At 37.1% G+C, this 18,480-nt stretch overlaps 2 protein-coding genes across 2 annotated transcripts in view; one reads left to right on the top strand and one right to left on the bottom strand.

Moving 5' to 3' along the window:
* Positions 1 to 1,404: 1,404 nt before the first annotated feature.
* The window catches only part of LOC111501885 (endothelin converting enzyme 1), a 354,283-nt gene continuing 337,207 nt past the window's right edge, over positions 1,405 to 18,480 (top strand). Inside the window, exon 1 of the mRNA XM_074176343.1 lies at positions 1,405 to 1,543. The gene's annotated coding sequence lies outside the window, so the exon portion shown is untranslated. The remainder of the gene's footprint in view (positions 1,544 to 18,480) is intronic.
* Positions 13,217 to 18,179, bottom strand: LOC111501892 (uncharacterized). The gene is made up of 3 exons (XM_023155811.2): positions 18,006 to 18,179; positions 13,578 to 13,752; positions 13,217 to 13,489 (listed from the first exon to the last, which is right to left on the bottom strand). The coding sequence occupies exons 1-3, from the start codon at positions 18,100 to 18,102 to the stop codon at positions 13,450 to 13,452; spliced, it is 312 nt and encodes a 103-aa protein (XP_023011579.2). The 5' UTR covers positions 18,103 to 18,179; the 3' UTR covers positions 13,217 to 13,449.

Below are 18,480 nucleotides of genomic sequence, written 5' to 3' on the forward strand. Positions count from 1 at the left end.
TGATTGAGTACCTGAATTTACAATGCGGATGTGCTAATTTGTCACCTGTGAGTAAACTGAATCGATTTGATCATTTAACAGGTTGCACTCGCTTGTGAATTTCCATGGATTATAAATAATTGAGTAAGTAACCTTTCCATAGTGCAAAATTTCAGTATCGTTTAGATTCGGGAACTTGTGCTTGCATGCTGAAGAATGGTTTGAAAATGTCGAATCATTTTTTCCTAGTCTGAGGACCTTTCATGTTTAGCATACCTGGAGTGTAATAGTGTTTATGTGGGACAATGTGGTCAAAATTTCCAAAGAAGGTATGCTGAACATGAAAGGTCCTTCAGACTAGGAAAAAATGATTCGTCGTTTTCGAACCATTTCTTGGCATGCAACCACAAGTTCCCGAATCTAAACGATACGGAAATCGTCCTATCTGTAGAAAAAATTTGAGGGAACTTGTATCCAAATTCACAACTACCGGTAGTGTACATAACAAAAAGTCCTCAGGTCATCTGTCAATTCCGGAGGAACAGCAAGTGCAAATGATTGGTGAGATGGTAGTAAATCCTGAACAGTCTACTTATTCCGTCGCGAATGTTTGTGAGGTGTCTGCTTCTACTGTGTGGAAACTTTTGAAGAGGAATAGGTATCATCGATACAAAATTAAAATTGTACAGCAATTAACTGAAGATGACCCTGATTGAAGAACAGAATTCTGCGAAATCATGACGGAAATCATCCACAATATTTGATATAGTGACGAATGTATATTTTTTTAAACGACAATGTTCACAGACAAAATTGTCGTTATTGGAGTGACACCAACCCTCACGTTTTCCGGGAAACACATACCCAATATCCAGAAAAAATTTACGTTTGTGCAGGAATATTGGGAACCAATATTCCTGCACAAAAATAAAAGGGTGGGAACATCAAATAATGCACTGTATGAGTCTGTCAATAAAAATAATTCCTATACTTTGCCAACTTTAATGCTGGTAGATATAGTTTGCAGAATTTGTCTCCCGCTTCCTGGACTATATCGCAAATGTCGTAAAAGTATTGCGGGATGTTTGCTCTCATTTCAGTGCCGACAACGTTAGTAACACTCGTTTTATCGGTTTCAGGTATAAAGAACCGCTCCGCCGGAAATCCAAGTGACCTATTAACTTCCACAACCACCTGTTGAACAACGGCAATAGGGGCCCTTACACCAGTGCATGTGATGTGCGACTAGCCAGTAACGATGAAGGAAACCGCCAGAGAACCGGGAAAAACCAACGGCACCGAGGTGAAAAACCCTGAAAACGAGCCGTGCTTGGAAGATTCGAAACGTCCGAAAAAATCGAACTTTTTTCACAGGTACCGCGACGAGATCAGTGACAGATCGGGGTTGACTCGCAAGGGGGTGTACGTGGTGGGCGGGATAGTGATTTTGGCGTTCGTGCTTCTTGTGGTGGTTGTGGCCCTGGCTGCAGCGTGGCCGAGACTATCGCACGAGTTTCAATTTCCGATTTGTAGGAAAGCCCAATGTTTGAGAGCCGCCGCACAGGTGAGTGGGGTACCTGGTTAGTAGGCAACCAGCAAACGTGTCTTATGTATTGTTTGTGGTACACCATAAGAGTTGGACACCTTCGATATTTTAGTCGATGGAGTATTCATAATGAATACTAAAAAATGAATTTAATTCTTTAAGTCACTAGTTCCTCTAATGGATTGTTGTTATTACAACTTTAATTATCTTCAGACTGATTCAAATTAAATGCGCCCCACTGGAAACTTGTTTAATAGATTGATGGATGTAGCCCTTACTACGAGCTCTGTTACGTCAGCAATGCAAAGTACCGAAATCGGCTTTAGAAAATGCCAAAATTAGGTACTTTGTAGGTACCGAAGTCAAAAATTAGGTGCTTTGTAACTTACACCGCAACGCAATACTCAAAGTTGCGATGCTAGCAGTATGTGATGCTAGCAACGCAATGAAAATAATAAAATAATGAATGTTGAGGGAACACTATCAGGTGCTAATTAAGTGCTAAACGGCGAGGATCGTGAACTTTTCTAATTAATAAACAAAAGCTTCCAATTTCGCTAAACAACAGATCTAAGAATCAGGTCTCTCGAACACGAGGACGAATGCTCTATCAGATATAAACTAAGCTGGCGTGGTAATAAAGTGATGATTAGGTGCTTGCAAGAAATAAAGAGGAAAACGACCGCGAGTAAGTGAAAAAAAAGTTCGAGGTACCTGATTTGAGAAATAAATTAACAATATGCAATAAAGTCTTGAGATACTCGTAAACTAATACATAGACAATCAAAATAAAGTGCTAATTAGGTGCTTACTAGATAAATAATAGTAAACCTAGATTCCATAATGCCTATGGGGCATTATGGAAAACTACTATGACTGATGGACTGAGTTCTTACAGTACGTTCCTCGATAAGTAAGGGTATGAGAATAAAGTAGAAATGAAATAGAAATATCTTATTTTCAAAATAATCAGATATGTCCATTGAAACACCGTCCGGATAGTGCGTACATGAAGTAACTCATCATGGAAAATATGGCAAGAAAAATGTTTTTATTAGTAACTCCAATTTTGTGATATCTTAAAAAAAACAAATACTATTTGTAGAAAAAAAAAAAAGAACGAAAACATTAGTTTTTCCATTTTCTCGCGGAAAACATAAAGTTTGGTTTCAGTGGAAATCATGAAAAACCATTTTTAACCCCCAAAATTATTTCCCCCGTATCTTGAATCGAATTCAATTTGGTTTTTCTGTAGTAAATATTAACATTTTCCACATTTTCTGCATTTTCAAGTGCATTTCACGCTTTGATTTTGATTGTCACTGTTTTTCCAAGAATTGTTTTTTTCCTTGATTGGGTTCTGCTAGTTTAACGGTAAATTAGCAAAACCCAGGATATTTTCATTATACGCTGTCTGTTCAGAAAATAAGGTGATATTTGATCAATCTTGGCAGTGCTTTTTTTGGTCTTGGCTCTCCTGGGCTCTTTCATTGGGTCGATTGGTTTCGATGTCATAACCATATACCCATGATTCGTAACCAGTTATGACATTTTGAAGCAAATCTGAATCTCTGTTGACGTCTCTGAGCGATGCTCATGCCACTTTTTTTTTCGAAAAAATCACGTGCAACAGGTGATTCGATAAGCAACCCGATCTTGATTTGACACCGATTACTCATAGTCGTGCATACATAATGGAAGTAACTAATCTAGTGCACACTGGAGCGATCGCGATACTACACCGATTATTATCGGAGTCTCGTCGGTCAAGGGGATACAGCTGCCGGTCGCTTGAGCGAAAGAAAGGCGCAATATCGTTCGACACGTTCATGTCGGGTCAGCAAGAAGACGTGCAATCCTCTATTTCCTTAGAGAAATTGGTGGAGCAGCACGCTCCAGTCCAGTCCCCACATGGTAACTGGGCTCATTCTACAACACCAGTATTTTCTAGATTCCCGTTTCCTCTTTTGCAAGTGCCGGTAAGCAAAAACAACGTCCTCCTCTGAGGAGCTCATGACCACTGATGAAAACAACCATCGGACTTCAGAGTGAAGGAGTAGGTCCCCGTATTGACAGTCACCTTCATCGGCCAAGGTTCTGAATAATCTTCTTTGTAACGCTTGAGCTCTAATCTTGTTCACAATTTTTACCACCAGTTTCATAACGTTGTTTTTTTTCAGGAAATTTCCACATAATGCTTGCTGATGTATAATGCAGTGGTAACAGAGAAATTGCGTAAAAGTTTCATCTTTACGACATAACGCCACTAGACCCTTATCACAACCCACCATAGCTGGAGCGCCATCGGTTGTCAAGCCTACCATTTTCTATATTGGAATTTTCTCGGAAGAAATAATATTTTTTAAATGAGAAAACAACTCATGTCCAGTAGTGTGTCCTTTCAGTGGAATGAACTTCAAAAGATCTTCTTTAATCGTAAAATCACTAAAAACAATCCTGACGAACACGGCCATCTGGGCAGTGTCAACGATATCTGTTGATTCATCCAGTTGAAGTGAAAAATAAACACAGTTATCTAAGTCAGTTCTTAACTGTAAAAAAATATCATTGCTCATTACTTCTACACGTCTCATCACTGTATTAGCAGAAAGTTGCATAGATTTTATAGCTGAAACTATCTCGTCTTTATTTCTAAAGTTGGCAAATAACGAATCAGCAGCTTCTAAAAACGCCTGTTTTATCATTTCCTCGTCTTCATAAGGTTTCTTTTTTTGTGCAATTATCTGGGACACACGGTACGATGCTTCAGTTGCAGCCTTATTTTTGTCGACTGTTCTTAAAAATATTGATTGTTGTCCAATTAACTGCTTTTTAACTGTTTCAGTTTCTCCTTTCTGGCGGCAGAATGTAGTGGGAATGATTTTTCAAAATTAGAATGTACAGTTTTCTGATGTCTCTCAATATTTCCTTTTTCAGCAACGGAGACCAAAGTATTACATAACAAACACACATTTTTATCTTTAACTTCTGTAAAAAAGTATTGTTCTTCCCATTCCGAATGAAAGTGGTATGTCTTTACCTTCCTACAACTGCTTGCCATAATATTATTTTGTTGTTCTCTACTAACCCAACCGCTGGACGTTGGTTACGCGTTCAGTTTTAAACTAAGCGCAATGTCGCCGAGCCGTGCGTATTTATCCCGTTCAAAGCAATCCAGATCGTTCTCGAACACTAACGTGCTGGTCCGGCTGGTCGGTTCTAGCCGAGTCTAGCTTGATGGCGTCAGCGGCAGATCGCTCACCGCAACGTTGCCGCTGTTTATGTTTAATATTATGACAATTAGATTTTTTTGTGGAATTTTCGGAAGCTTCTCTGATTTTTGCAGTTTGTATTTTTTAAATTAAAATCGTCGTGAGAGCTACCAGAATTGCTTCCGCGAGCTACCGGTAGCTCGCGATCGACAGGTTGGCGACCACTGCTATAGGCCAAGGATCGGCAAGTAGTTTTAGGTGGAGTCCGAATACTGTGGGAAAATTTAACGAGGTCCAGGAAAAAACAATTGATAATAATTAAGTGCATGTACCTATGTACCTATGTATTATTCTGGTTTTAAATCAAATTCTGAATTATAAAACACAAAACCTAAAATTAATGTGAGAAAATACATAGACGGTCTTGAGCCAGTTTTTTATAGTTTGATTCTCGAGAGGAACAGCAAATTCGAAGTGTGTTTTCTACGTAGGCGTCCGTAAATCTTGAACGATATTCGTTTTTGAAGACATTCATCTTTGAGAAAGATGTTTCACATCGAGCCAAACATAATATCATCTTTGATATTATGTTTGGCTCGATGATATTCATCTTTGAGAAAGATGTTTCACATCGAGCCAAACATAATAGCCAAATTTATATCTAGTTTTTAGCAATTATCATATTTTCCTGGGACATGTTTGGCTCAAAATTCTTCAGTGGATACCGTTTTTTACATTTGCAATGACACTTCTTGCAAATCAATTATCTCTATTTGAAGTGATGGCTTTGACAGATTAAACAACTTGGCAGCCACATGTGTCTATTCTGCCGCTACATCAACTTCTAATGGCGATTTAAGAGACAGAGATTGCTCATCTCTGCAAAGTCTTGGAATCTTGTAGCAAATTCGTTCTTAAGATCAGCCAGGAATTTTACAAATACTCCAGTCTTCTTTAGAGTTTTTTTATATTCAAGAATTGTCGTAAAATGAATAAATTCTTTTCTTGCAATACCTTTTTCAAAGATATTCGGCTTGCGATGAAGAACAGACACGCTCTGTATCAGATCACATATTGATCTTCAATTTCCTTATAACTCTGTGTTGAGCGCGCATTTAAATATATGATTAATTTAGAAAAGCCACAACCAGCATAATACGCTTGTTTGTTATAAACTTGAAGTGCCTTCTGGTTCCCTGCGTATTTAAATTTTGCAAGAAGGAGGTTAGTTATTCTTTTAATAGCCAGAATAATTTAGCCAACGAACATTGTTTTGTTGCAGTAAGTCAGAATACGCTGAATCTCATTCAGAAAGAAACTCCTTGAATGGTCGATGCTGAAGAGCAGAATGAGATCTCGTTAAATTATTCAACTTGACCAAGCTGTCCATCACTTATTTCAGTGTATCACTAAGTTTACTACATAGAGCTTCCTGGTGAATTATGCACTGATATGATATTAGACCTCGGTTTTTATCCCTGATTTTCTTTACTACACCTTTTTCTTTGCCAATCAACGCTGGGGCCCTGTCAGTTGAAAGCGCACATTTCCGTAAAAATTATACGTAGTTCAATCAATGGATGTTTCGTGTTGATATACAGTACGATGCAAATGTATGGAATAAATTCGATATTTACAAAATGAGCGTCTTTCGGAAGAAATCCAAAAACAGGTCAACTTTAATTTTTGACGGCCCATCTCATGATATTCATATGAATGTCATCACGCCACCGGTGTTGGCGTGATGACGTAATCGACAATTTTTTTAAATGCAAACAGGGGTCATGTGGCACCTCATTCAAAAGGTCTACTAATCATCTATTCAACGGTATAACCATGCCAATATTCATTTATACAAGGTGAACCAAAACATGTTATTTATTGAAGTACAATAAAATTATAATAAATGTTCAAATTGATGACCTTCAGCTATGATGCAATGTGAAAGCCGGGCACTGAATTCATTTCTAACGTTTCCGAGAACTTCGGGGGTTATTTGTGCAATCTCCGCTCTGATGCGTTCCTTCAACTCTTCTAAATCATTTGGTCGATTTTGGTAAACTTTACTCTTCAAGTATCCCCATAAAAAAAAGTCTAACGGGGTCAAATCCGGAGACCTTGGTGGCCATTCGATCGGCCCTCTTCTTCCTATCCACTTTCCCCGGAAAACAGTATCCAGGTAGATTCGTACATCAACGGCGTAGTGTGGGGGCGCCCCATCCTGCTGGAACCACAAATCATTTCTATTTGGAAATAGCTGATTCAGTTGTGGCATTAGATAATCTTGAAGAAAGTGTAGATACCGAGCACCAGTTACGCTTTCCTCAAAAAAGTATGGTCCTATTATCTGGTTGTTCAAAATTCCGGCCCAAACATTCACTTTTTGTGGATATTGTGTGCTATGCTCCTCCATCCAATGTGGATTTTCTCTTGCCCAGTATCGATAAGTCTGACGGTTTACGTGACCGTTGAGCATAAAAGTAGCTTCATCTGAAATATTATATTTTGTATGAAACTCCGATCTCTGTGCAAGCGCTCCATCATGATTTCGCAAAATTCGACTCTTCTGTCAAAGTCATCTTCTAACAGTTCTTGGACCAGCTGAACTTTATACGGATGCCACTTTTCTTTTTTCAACACTCTAACAACAGTCGATTGGTGTAAATTATTATCCAGTGCGACTTGCCTCGTGCTGGTATGGAGGTTTTCTTGGAACGCAAGTGCCACATCAAGTTTTTGGACTTCTGAAATTGATTTTCTACCACTTTTAGGGAGATCTTTAACATGATCCGTTTCTCGAAACTTTTTCTCAATTTTACTTATTGTTGATTGAGAAACGGGTTCTCGGTTGGGGTATTTCGTATTGAATAAATCACGAACTTCTGCCTGAGTCCTTACTTTATCTCCACAGCCAATCATAATTAAAATTTCGATTCTTTGGGTTTCTGTTACTTTCATTGCCAGATTATAAGTGATTTAAATATTTTTCTAGAAATAATGTCAACCGCTTCAATGATACTTCACTTCAATGACATTGACTAATCTCAAGTAGAGTGTAGGACTTTTATCACCATTTCTTTTTTCTAATCAACAAAAACAATAAAAGACAGTACGATACTTTATTCTCAGTGGCGGTGCATAGCATTATTTGGTTCAACGAATTACTATTATTTGTAATTCCAGTCTTCTGAATACATAATTTCGGTTGACCCTGTATTAATACATATTGAAACCATTATACCGTTGAATAGACGACTAGTAGACCTTTTGAATGGGGTGCCACATGACTCCTGTTTGCATTTAAAAAAATTGTCGATTACGTCATCACGCCAACACTGGTGACGAAACGTCTTTCATATGAATATCATGAGATGGGCCGTCAAAAATTAAAGTTGACCTGTTTTTGGATTTCTTCCGAAAGACGCTCCTTTTGTGAATATCGAATTTATTCCATACATTTGCATCGTACTGTATAACACAATACAATATTTGGTGGTTCGATGTTTGACTTTTCAAGGTCCGCAAACGGACCGCGATCCGCCTGTTTCCAACCGTTGATAGGCTACCGTATCGCTCCAGTGTGCAATGGAGTGTTGTGAGGATAAAAGTTGCATCGGACGATAAAATATTGCTCATATTGCATCGCTTATTGTATTGCTCCAGTGGGAGCGACGCCTAATAGTGATTCCACTATTCACCATAACAACTCTCTTTACTTTTACAACATTTTCATCGACTGTTGATGTGCTGGGGCGTCCAGGGAGATCGTCGTCATTCACATCTTCTCGACGTTCTGTGAAAAACTTGTACCACTTGTGAACATATTTCTGACTCAGAGTACAATCACCGTATGCCACTGTAAACATTTCAAATGGTTTTCATCCACTTTTTTGGACCCCAGAGAATCGCCAAACACGCAAAACAAAACACTCCCAACTTTGATACCTTTCACCAACAAACTAACCATGCAAAAAAGCTAAAGCTGTGAACATATGGTTGAGATGAATGGATCAACATAAAAAACGCTAATCGAATGTACGTCGCCCGCGAAATTTGAACAATCACCTTATTTTTCTAACAGACCTCGTATATCGAGAAGCTTATGGAAAACTATACGCCGAATTAGTTGGAGCAGCCGAGGTAATATAGGAAGTCAATATGGGACTTTTCAAACAATCTGCTGAGTTATTTTTAAGTACGTCTACTTAACAATAGGTTTATTGACATCTCTCCTATTCAACAGCTTTGTTCTCAGCGTCCCACTCGAATATAATGCACAACGATATGCTGATATCTACGAGGTCAATTCTGTTTTGCTAGGTAGCCACTTTTTGGATGTAACTCGCTTGTTAATAGGTTGGGAAATCACGTTTGAATCAATATTATTTATTCGAATTAGAAAATATTAAAGAAACAGACAAACTAATGCATAATTTACCAGGACTGAAAATTATTAATATGGCATCCGCAACGTGATCATCATTTTTGGGGCTATTTTTGAACTTTAAATGTTCAAACCAGTCTCGCATATACCTACACATAGTCGGAGAGCCAGTGACGCATTTCATGCGTCATGAAGTGTTTGATGTACCCTGAAATTTTGTAAGGCTAGTATCTATGGAATAAGAAGTACGAATACCTGTGTTTGTTTGCCTGACCCTGCCCGGGATACCACTGTGCATAATAGAAAGGTGTAAAAAATATAAGCCAAAATAAGTGTTTGATTCACAGGCCAACAAACTTCAATCGAAAGATTAGTTAATTATTAATTATAATTTAAGATGGCAGACACTTTGGAGAGGGTTTCCCTCAAAGTTTTTTTGTGACAAAATGAAATGTTTTATTCATTATGAAATTTCAACAGCTACTCAATCAAATATTTAGGAAGTCAATTACTAAAAGCCAGACAGTTTTGTTGGGGTTTAATTCCCGGCAAACATGAAAGTAAATTTTATTTCAAATAGAAAGAGATAGGTTGCGCGTAGTTGGCGGCGTGAGTGAGAGCACCGATCACCACACTAGCTACGCTCCCCTTCTACGCTCTCATTGGTTGTTAATCACGTGATCTTTACCAGCGGTATATTTAAAATGAAATTCATACTTATAAATAGATGTAATGTAAAGAAATTCAAGATGTAAAAAGATAGTTCAATTTTTATGACTTTCATAGAACTTTTAATAAATCGAAATTGGAAAATAGTGCAGTTGAGTTATGATAACCAGTTTGTGGTTTGTTGTCATAAATCCGCAAGGATTACATATATTCTACTCGACATAAACGATGAGCTTTAATATCAGCTGAGCTTTGTAGTTTTTGATACACAATCGAGTCTTTCAAAAATTCCTTGTACGGCTGCAAACTATTGATTAAAGCATCCTTTTCAATCGAGTACAAAGATACGTGCGAGCTTTGGTGCAAAAAATACAAACATCTGTGTTTTCTGATGTGGCGTCAGGATCTAACCTTGCTGGTTCAAAGTGTCTGCCATCTTAAATTATAATTAAAAATTGACTAATCTTTCGATTGAAGTTTGTTGGCCTGTGAATCAACCACTTATTTTGGCTTATATTTTTTTACACCTTTCTATTATGCCAGTACCTGTTGTCCCGGGCAGGGTAAGGCAAACACAGGTATTCGTACTTCTTATTCCATAGATACTAGCCTTACAAAATTTCAGGGTGCATCAAACACTTCATGAAACATGCGTCACTGGCTCTTGGACTCACAGTAGGTAAAGGTAGGTTCGCCTATCAGAAAATTTCCTGCGTATGCAATTGGCAATACAACTGAAAGAGTCGACCTTCAATTTTGGAACGGGCGCACTTGCAGACCGGTTTTGGGCTCCTTAGCCACACGTCAGTGCAAGATAATGACCATCATCGACCTAAAGTCAATAATATTCCATAATTGAAAATCGAAATTCTTTCATAGTATTTTATTCTTAGTCTCAAGTTGGAGCAAACAACAAAAATGTCACTCCATCTAGTGGACGAGGTACTAACCAACTACATATCCGAAATTTGCCCGATTCCTCTAAATAAGAGGAATGAGGAAGAAACATTTTCTTATTAGTCAGTGGGCTATGCTAGCCCACATAGCCCATGGGTGGCTAAGGAGCCCGAAAACGGTCTGCAAGTGTGCCCGTTCCAAAATTGAAGGTCGACTCTTTCAGTTGTATTGCCAATTGCATATGCAGGAAATTTTTTGTGAAGATTCCCGCACTGACGCCTGTCGGATATAATTCAACGCCGTTCGTGGTATTAGCCAGTAGAGTAGTTGTTTCCTGATATGCGTCAGTCCATTCAACCCACTGTGTAGGTATATCCGAGACTGGCTTGAACATTTAAAGTTCATTTCTTTAGATTTGTTCACTGCCAGTCTTCAAGTATAGCCTACTGACTTCTTTCTATATTCCATAGTTCTTTCATTATTGGAACAAATTAAATTTTTGGTTGAACAGTACTATAAGCCATAGAAAATAGTCCAACGAGGTTAAAATAAGTCTGACGACTATATCGAGGTGAGATACCTACATACGAACGAGAAAATGATTATTTAGAAATGGTATCTCGAAATATTCATCTCATTCACTTAGACGAAGGTTTCATACATGCTGTCGAGACGCGTTGAAGTCAGTCGAGTCACAGGCAGACTGCTGTAGTAGAGGCACCCTCAATTCCACGAGACAGTGATGTCATCACACTAGTTAAGTTGTCTCTCAGCTCACCCAGTTAACCAGAGTGCACCAAATTGTCACGTGTTGTCCTGTCACCCAGCTAGCTAGGCGGTGAGCCAATCAGAGTGTACCAAATGGTCACGTAGCATCCTTTAACTGTCACCCAGCTCGCCAGCTAATCAAAGCGCACGCTTCTGCATCTCAGAAAATGGTGGCGGGAGATTTGAATTTTCTGTAGACATAAATAATTCAGGCAGACACACAACCAGGATCAGGCGTATCCATCAACGAGGGATACCACCCAGTCACGTGGCGCGCTTACGTCAGCCCATCATTTCGCTCAACACATTTTTGTTTCATGACTTCTTAAAAAACTGTTCGTTGGAGAATTGAACGCAGGTCGTTGGTGTGATAGATTTGATCTTTAGTTTCGACACCACCATTGGATATTGAAAGTAATTGTGAAGTGCTGATAGTGACGGCTTTGGTCATTGTTTTTCGAAGTGTTTTTACATTTGAATTCAATGTAACCCTGGCTACCAATTCGCAGGATTGAGAAATATTCTATTGAGGTATTTCCGAAAGGCGTATCCCGGCGAAGGCGTTTTGTAGTAACAAAATTATGTGAGCAGGTGCATCAAGACCTTCTGAATTAGAAAATCTTAGTGGCAAATTGGGAAGAACCATTCTGCGTTCCGTAGATTGATAATTAGAGAACCTCTTATACCAGCACACACATTGAGCTTCAAGAGATGTTTTGGCTTTCTACTTCTCCATCTTCATACAAAAAATGTGGTAATCTTCCAACTCCCTAAACACACAGTGGAGGGGAATGTGAACAACGGTTCGCCATTTCACGAGTTTCATTCCAACAGTTGAGATGAGTTCTTCAAAGATTGTAGGTTTTGAGCACCTTCATCTTCTTCCTCCTCTTCTCGGAAAGTAGATCTTGATGTGCTGTGTGTCACGTGACCAGCGATGAAAGAAATGAGGTCATAGTATCATAATCGTGGTTTCTAAACATTTTCCTCCGCCACGCCGGATTTCATCGACAACTTCACTTTTCTAAATTCCCTACGGAAACTCTGCTTTACTGACTAGATTCTACATATGACGAAACTTGAGTCTGCAGTGGGAATCGTGTCGCGAATCAACAGTAAGAGATTGTTCAACGCTTCGTCTCGCTTATTCCTGTCCCTTTTCACTTTTCATAAACATGGAAACTCTCTATATGCTTCTAATGAAGTCCGTCAAAAACCAAAAATCCATAAATTGTGCACTATCACCACAATCCGCCACAATGTAGCAGGCAACTTCCATGATATGAAGACAGGCTAGAGGAAGAATTTTCAATTCAGCAAACAATGGTTTACAGGAATTCCTGAATGATACATTTTTTATAGTTCTTACTGATTTTTTTCAACAAGATTGATCCTGAAGAGTCTTATTCCGAAACACCATTGAAAATGGCAGTGCTCCATGTAAGTGCAATTCTACCTCTTTCATATACTATATTGTGTAGTAATCCTGTGAATGATATCTGATTCAATTTCATAACAAATGTTTGGAGTAGAAACTGAATAGGATATCGTGTAATTCAATGTTTATATGAGAGTAGTTGTTTCGAGAGGGCTTTTTATAAAAGTTAAATCTTTGCATGATATATACATCTTTTTAAAAAGTTCATTTTGCAATTGATTGCTTTCTTTTCTTTGGAAGATTTCCACATTTGTTTGTATAAAGAAGGAGAAGTAGAAAGCCCAACCCTATTTTCCCAATAACAAATTACAACTTTTGGAAAATTGCCAATAATGAACTATATTTTCTGGATCCTCACCTTTATACAAAAATTTTTACTTTTGCTTTAATTTTCGTCCAGCATAACTTACAAAGTAGATATCTTCGAAATGAATCAACTTAGATTGCTCCAGAATTTTCATTTTCAATTATTTTGAAGAGTGAGGGCACAGTTCTTCTCGCAGATACATTTTACACCCATAATTTTGTTTTTGTATAATTTGGTGGTTTTTCTTGGTTAAAACGGTGACTTGAGATTTTTGCTTTCGTTTACCAACCTAAAATAATACCTTTTTATATTACCTTGCCTTGTACGTTGCTGATATTTAGTACTTCACCATGTCTATGAGAGACTAAATAAATTACCTTTGCGATATCAAACCTGGCATGACTGGAACCCATTTTGATTCGAATGCCTTTTCTTCCTTCAGATTTTCTGAAACGTCTTGTTCTCCAGACAGGACCTGTGCAGGTTTGTCAAAACGCAAATCTTCGTGGTGGACGCTATTTCTGATCAACTTTAAGTAGTAGTCATCTGGAACTATTTCAGAAGATATTGATCATTGATTAAGACATGCGAAATATCAATATTGGAGAAACAATCAATGTTTTGAAACAATAGAAGAGATCCTGAGTGGTCTGCTTGGAGTTCGTTTTGAGGGTTTGAGGATATTTTGTCTTTACTACCTACTTCATACTCGACCGAAATAATTGCAAGAAATTTCTTGCAACCCCACCAGATTTATTACAGGTATGTTTCCATGAAAAGTTGAATCAAATAAAGTATTGCTATACTCTGTCCATCTAATCAAAAGAATGCTCCGAAACATTTTCATGCATAGTGCGCGTGATCTCCCAGACAAGGCTGCTTGTACAGAGCCGCACTAAGGAACGAACGATTTTTTTTTCAATAATATTCTGCTAGGTATAGGAACAGTTTTGAAGTAGAGTCTAGGGACAAAAATCAGCAGTTTCTTCAGTCGTATCAGTACTTGATATTTAAATAAATTTAAATTTCAAAATACCGTATATGTACATACCACATGCGTTAAAATGTAACTCACCACTCTGACCCTGTAGCCATATACCTGAATGAATTCCGCCAGCCGATTGAAGTTAAATCTGATTGGCCAGCGTAAGGAGGCTTGTTTATTTTACCCAATAAATGCAAATGTGAGTGATCATGCTTTGATCAGGCATCATATCATTGTTTGGGTTACTTTGTTTGTTGGATGGAGTCTAGTGTAAAATATTTTAAATGTCCTCGAAATGTTATTGAATTATTTATTTATTTATTTATTCAACGTCAAAGTCGATTTACAAAAACATATTTAACAAATTGTGAGGAACGAGAAAGTATTTTTGAATGCTCATGTCTGATATCTATATTACATTTTACAATTTTACAAAACATTTAGCGAAGTGTGAAATACAAAATATTTATAAATCCTTATGTCTAGTGACTACATTACTGAAAGAATAAACAATTCTGGTACTTACAAGAAAAAAGATGTAACAAATCTAGTACTTACAAAGAAAATGGTAAAGTAAAGAAAAGCTTCAAAAACGCTATAGCCTTTTTAATTGATTTTTAAAGATCTGAAGTGATACATTAAACAGATTTAAGTTATTATGATATTGATTTCCCAGCTTCAGAATACGAGGAACCATACTGTTCAAAGCATAATCGGTATAGAAAAAATTGATATGAAAATTGTCAGGATTTGTCGTGTCTTTTAGTTTGATATGAAAAGTGATATGAAGTAGTTCTGGGTAGTTTATCTCATTATTTATTAATTTGAAGAGAAAACTCAAGTTCATAGAAATTCACTGAGGATACACTAAAAACACACTTTTGTCTATTTTCCACTATATTTCTTTATTGTTCACCGGTTTCGGCTATTACACCATTTTCACACCAGTTTTTGAAAAATATAGTGTCCAGAAATATAGTGGAAAATAGACAAAAGTGTGTTTTTAGTGTATCCTCAGTGAACATGAATTTCCACAAAATACACAAGTCGTCAATCGAAGAAGTTCATAGAAATTCTCCTATCTTCCAATGATTTTATATTTAAGTTAGTTAAGAGTTGACTGTACATTTAGTTGAATACCAAAGTGAAAAAACAATTGAACATTCTCAATCAAATTCATATTTACATTACAGTGTGGGTCCCATATAACCGAACAATATTAAAGAATGGATCTTACGAAAGCACATCAATACAAAATCTTTTTTTATTTATTGAAAAATCAGTAGAAATTCTCAACACAAAATCTAGCATTTTGAGACTTTTTGTCACAATTTCTGATACTTGAAGATTAAAATTAATTTCGCTATCAAATTTAACTCCCAGATCGCGAATAAATGTTTCTCTTCTAAGAGCTATATTATTCAATGTATATTCAAAAAATATTGGACTTCTAATTTTAGCCAACGTAATGATTTGACAATTATCAATGTTTACCTCCAACAAATTATTTCTACACCATATGCAAAAGGCTTCGAGATCTTTTTGAACTAATTCAGCATTTTCCCGGCGGTTGATATCTCGATAAAGTTTGAGATCATCCGCATACATTAGAAATTCTGACTATTTGAAAACAAATTCTATGTCCGATGCAAACAAGTTGAACAGCAGTGGGCCTATTTGGGATCCCTGCGGTACCGCTGATGGAACCTTTATGGGCGTAGATGTTGTATCTCCGTATGTTACAGACAGAGTTCTACCAGTTAAGAAGTTATTGATAACTTGCAAAACATGCCCGCCTATACCAAGCTCTTGAATTTTACAAATAAATATGCCGTGGTTGACTCTATCGAAGGCTTTGGAAAAGTCAGTATGAACAGAGTCATCCTGTAGCCTCCTCTCAAGATTTTCAGTTAAGTTGTTTGTGTAAAGAGCAAGGTTGGTACAAGTGGATTTACCTTCTGAGAAACCATGTTGTTGGGAATTGAGTAAAGACTTACAGTCCCAGGAAAGTTTATTTGTAAGCATAGAATTAAACATCTTAGCCATCTCTGACTGATTGCAAACTGCTCTATAATTCCTAATATTTTTCTTACCTATCTCCTAGTTTATGTATTGGTTTCGGGAAGCTATGTTTTCAATAATCTGGAAAGGTGCCTAGAGAAAAAAATTGATTGAAGATGTTTCCTAATGTGATTTCTAAAGTATATAGACATTTGTGTATACAGTGTGGTCCACTAAGTGTGCAACAAATGTGAAACTTTTTTATTATCGATTTCTCAGAAAATTTTATTCCTGACAAAAGTTGGTGCAAGTTCCAAAACTATACCAAGTGTACCTGAAATGGCTTTACGACAAACACCATACAGGATAGGCCAAAAAATATAAAGTTCGTTCAAGAGTAAAGTACCCTTATTTCAAATAATATAGAAATATGTTGAAGAGAAAAGTTGCTCAAAATTAAAAGTTATGTTCAGATACGAAGTCATGGCCTGCTATTCGATTTTTTATCTTCTGGAAACTTTTGAATTACCCCCGTATGATACATATTTTTACTATTTTGATTCAATATGTATTTGAAGTAGCCACAATGAAATCAGTTTGGAGTATTTTATCACATTAAAGTGTATTTGTAAAATTTACTTGGATTTGTTTTTTTTTTAGGTGACCGTCAACTTCATGTTTGTTGCAACGATATTTAACAGAACTCTAGAATAAAACAAATACTCTTTTTAACGAGGCAAATACTAAGTATAATGTTGATATGAATAAACTGTCAAAATCTATCGCGGATAGCCATGAACAAAAAAGAACCAATAAGCGATAGTACAGAAAAATACAGTAGGTAACTTAAAAACTTAACAGGTGCTAACAATAAAAATTATCGAAGCGTCTCTATATGTCCACCTTCTCTTTCGATGCATCTAATTGTTCGCTCATAAAATGCGTTTAATGTAGTTCGCAACACATTAGCGGGAATATTTCTGCAATGAACTCGTATTGAAGTTTCAAGCTCATCAATATTATTAAAGGGGCGATCTCTGTAGACTTTTTGTTTTAAGTATCCCCTTAAGAAATAATCTAGAGGTGTAAGGTCTGGAGAACGAGGAGGCCATCAAGGAACGGTATTTCGTCCTAACCATTTATTACGAAATGTACTATTCAGCTACTGAGAAACATTTCTAGTAGGATGATCAGGACATCCATCATGTTGGAACCATAACTTTTGCCGTTCTTCTAATACCATATCATCCAAAAACCCTCCTATTTCAGTTCCCAAAAAGTTCAAGTACCTGTCACCATTCAAATTCTCGAGAAAAAAAACGGACCTAGTAATTTATTATTTGATATACCACACCAAACGTTTGTTTTCTGATAGTATTGATTTTTGTTGTGAATAATGAAAATTGGGTTGACATCTGACTACCATCTGCAATTTTGTGATGATAGAACCCCATTTGTTGTAAAAGTAGATTCATCTCCAAACAGAATACATCGATGAAAATCTTGTTGTTCTTCTATTTCACTCTGAATCCACATGGAAAACTCATATCTCAAATCATAGTCTCTTTCTTGAAATGTACAAATGAATGTAGGTTTGTAAGCATGGTACTTATATTTCTTGAGAATACGCTTCACAGAGGTTTCTTTTATGCCGGTATAATCATTAATTTCTTGGGTGGACCTTCTAGGATTTTCTACTACTGCTTGAAGTACGTCAACATAGTACTAGCAACATAGTACTAATTACTACTACAATTACCAAATTCTACGCGGGCGAAACCGCGGGCAACAACTAGTATAATATAAAAACAATATTTACCCTCTAAACGTTTATGTAAATGATGCATAGTCCCAACAGTGTTGAATTTCAAGTTTTGAACATGTTTTTTGTACTCTTCACACCGGCAAACTTGCATGATTAGTGACTTCTACAACAATTCATTCATAAATATACTGCGACATTTCGAAGTGACGTCCTGGTGACACTTCAAAAGAAATGTAACTTTCATCAAGTATTAAGTAAGTCTGAAAAATGTTTGCTCCCTGAAAGCTATTTTGGCGTGCACTGCCTATACTGTTGGAGTGCGATCCATTCTACGACTGACCTCAAAGAGCCATGAAATAAAAACGCTCCGGTGTGAATGGGCGGTAGGTAGTTAGGTTAGGTCCAAAGTGAGTGGGTCTATTCGACCCTCCACCGCAACCCGCAAGGATTTATTATGACTCACACCTATTCACACTCGACCAAATAAACCGAGTGAAAGTTTGCTAACCTGCTCATGGGGTGTTTGTTC

This window comes from Leptinotarsa decemlineata, unplaced genomic scaffold (assembly GCF_025532065.1).
Source record: "Leptinotarsa decemlineata unplaced genomic scaffold, Ldec_3_MD MMD2_tig00001719_RagTag_RagTag, whole genome shotgun sequence".
Lineage (NCBI taxonomy): Eukaryota > Metazoa > Arthropoda > Insecta > Coleoptera > Chrysomelidae > Leptinotarsa > Leptinotarsa decemlineata.

Coding starts and splice junctions, on each gene's coding strand:
- LOC111501892 (XM_023155811.2), bottom strand. CDS start 18,102: ATGCAAGTTTGCCGGTGTGAAGAGTACAAAAAACATGTTCAAAACTTG. Junction 13,753..18,005: donor TTTACATAAACGTTTAGAGG/GTAAATATTGTT, acceptor CTTCTGAAATAG/TTCCAGATGACTACTACTTA. Junction 13,490..13,577: donor CCAGGTTTGATATCGCAAAG/GTAATTTATTTA, acceptor GTATTATTTTAG/GTTGGTAAACGAAAGCAAAA.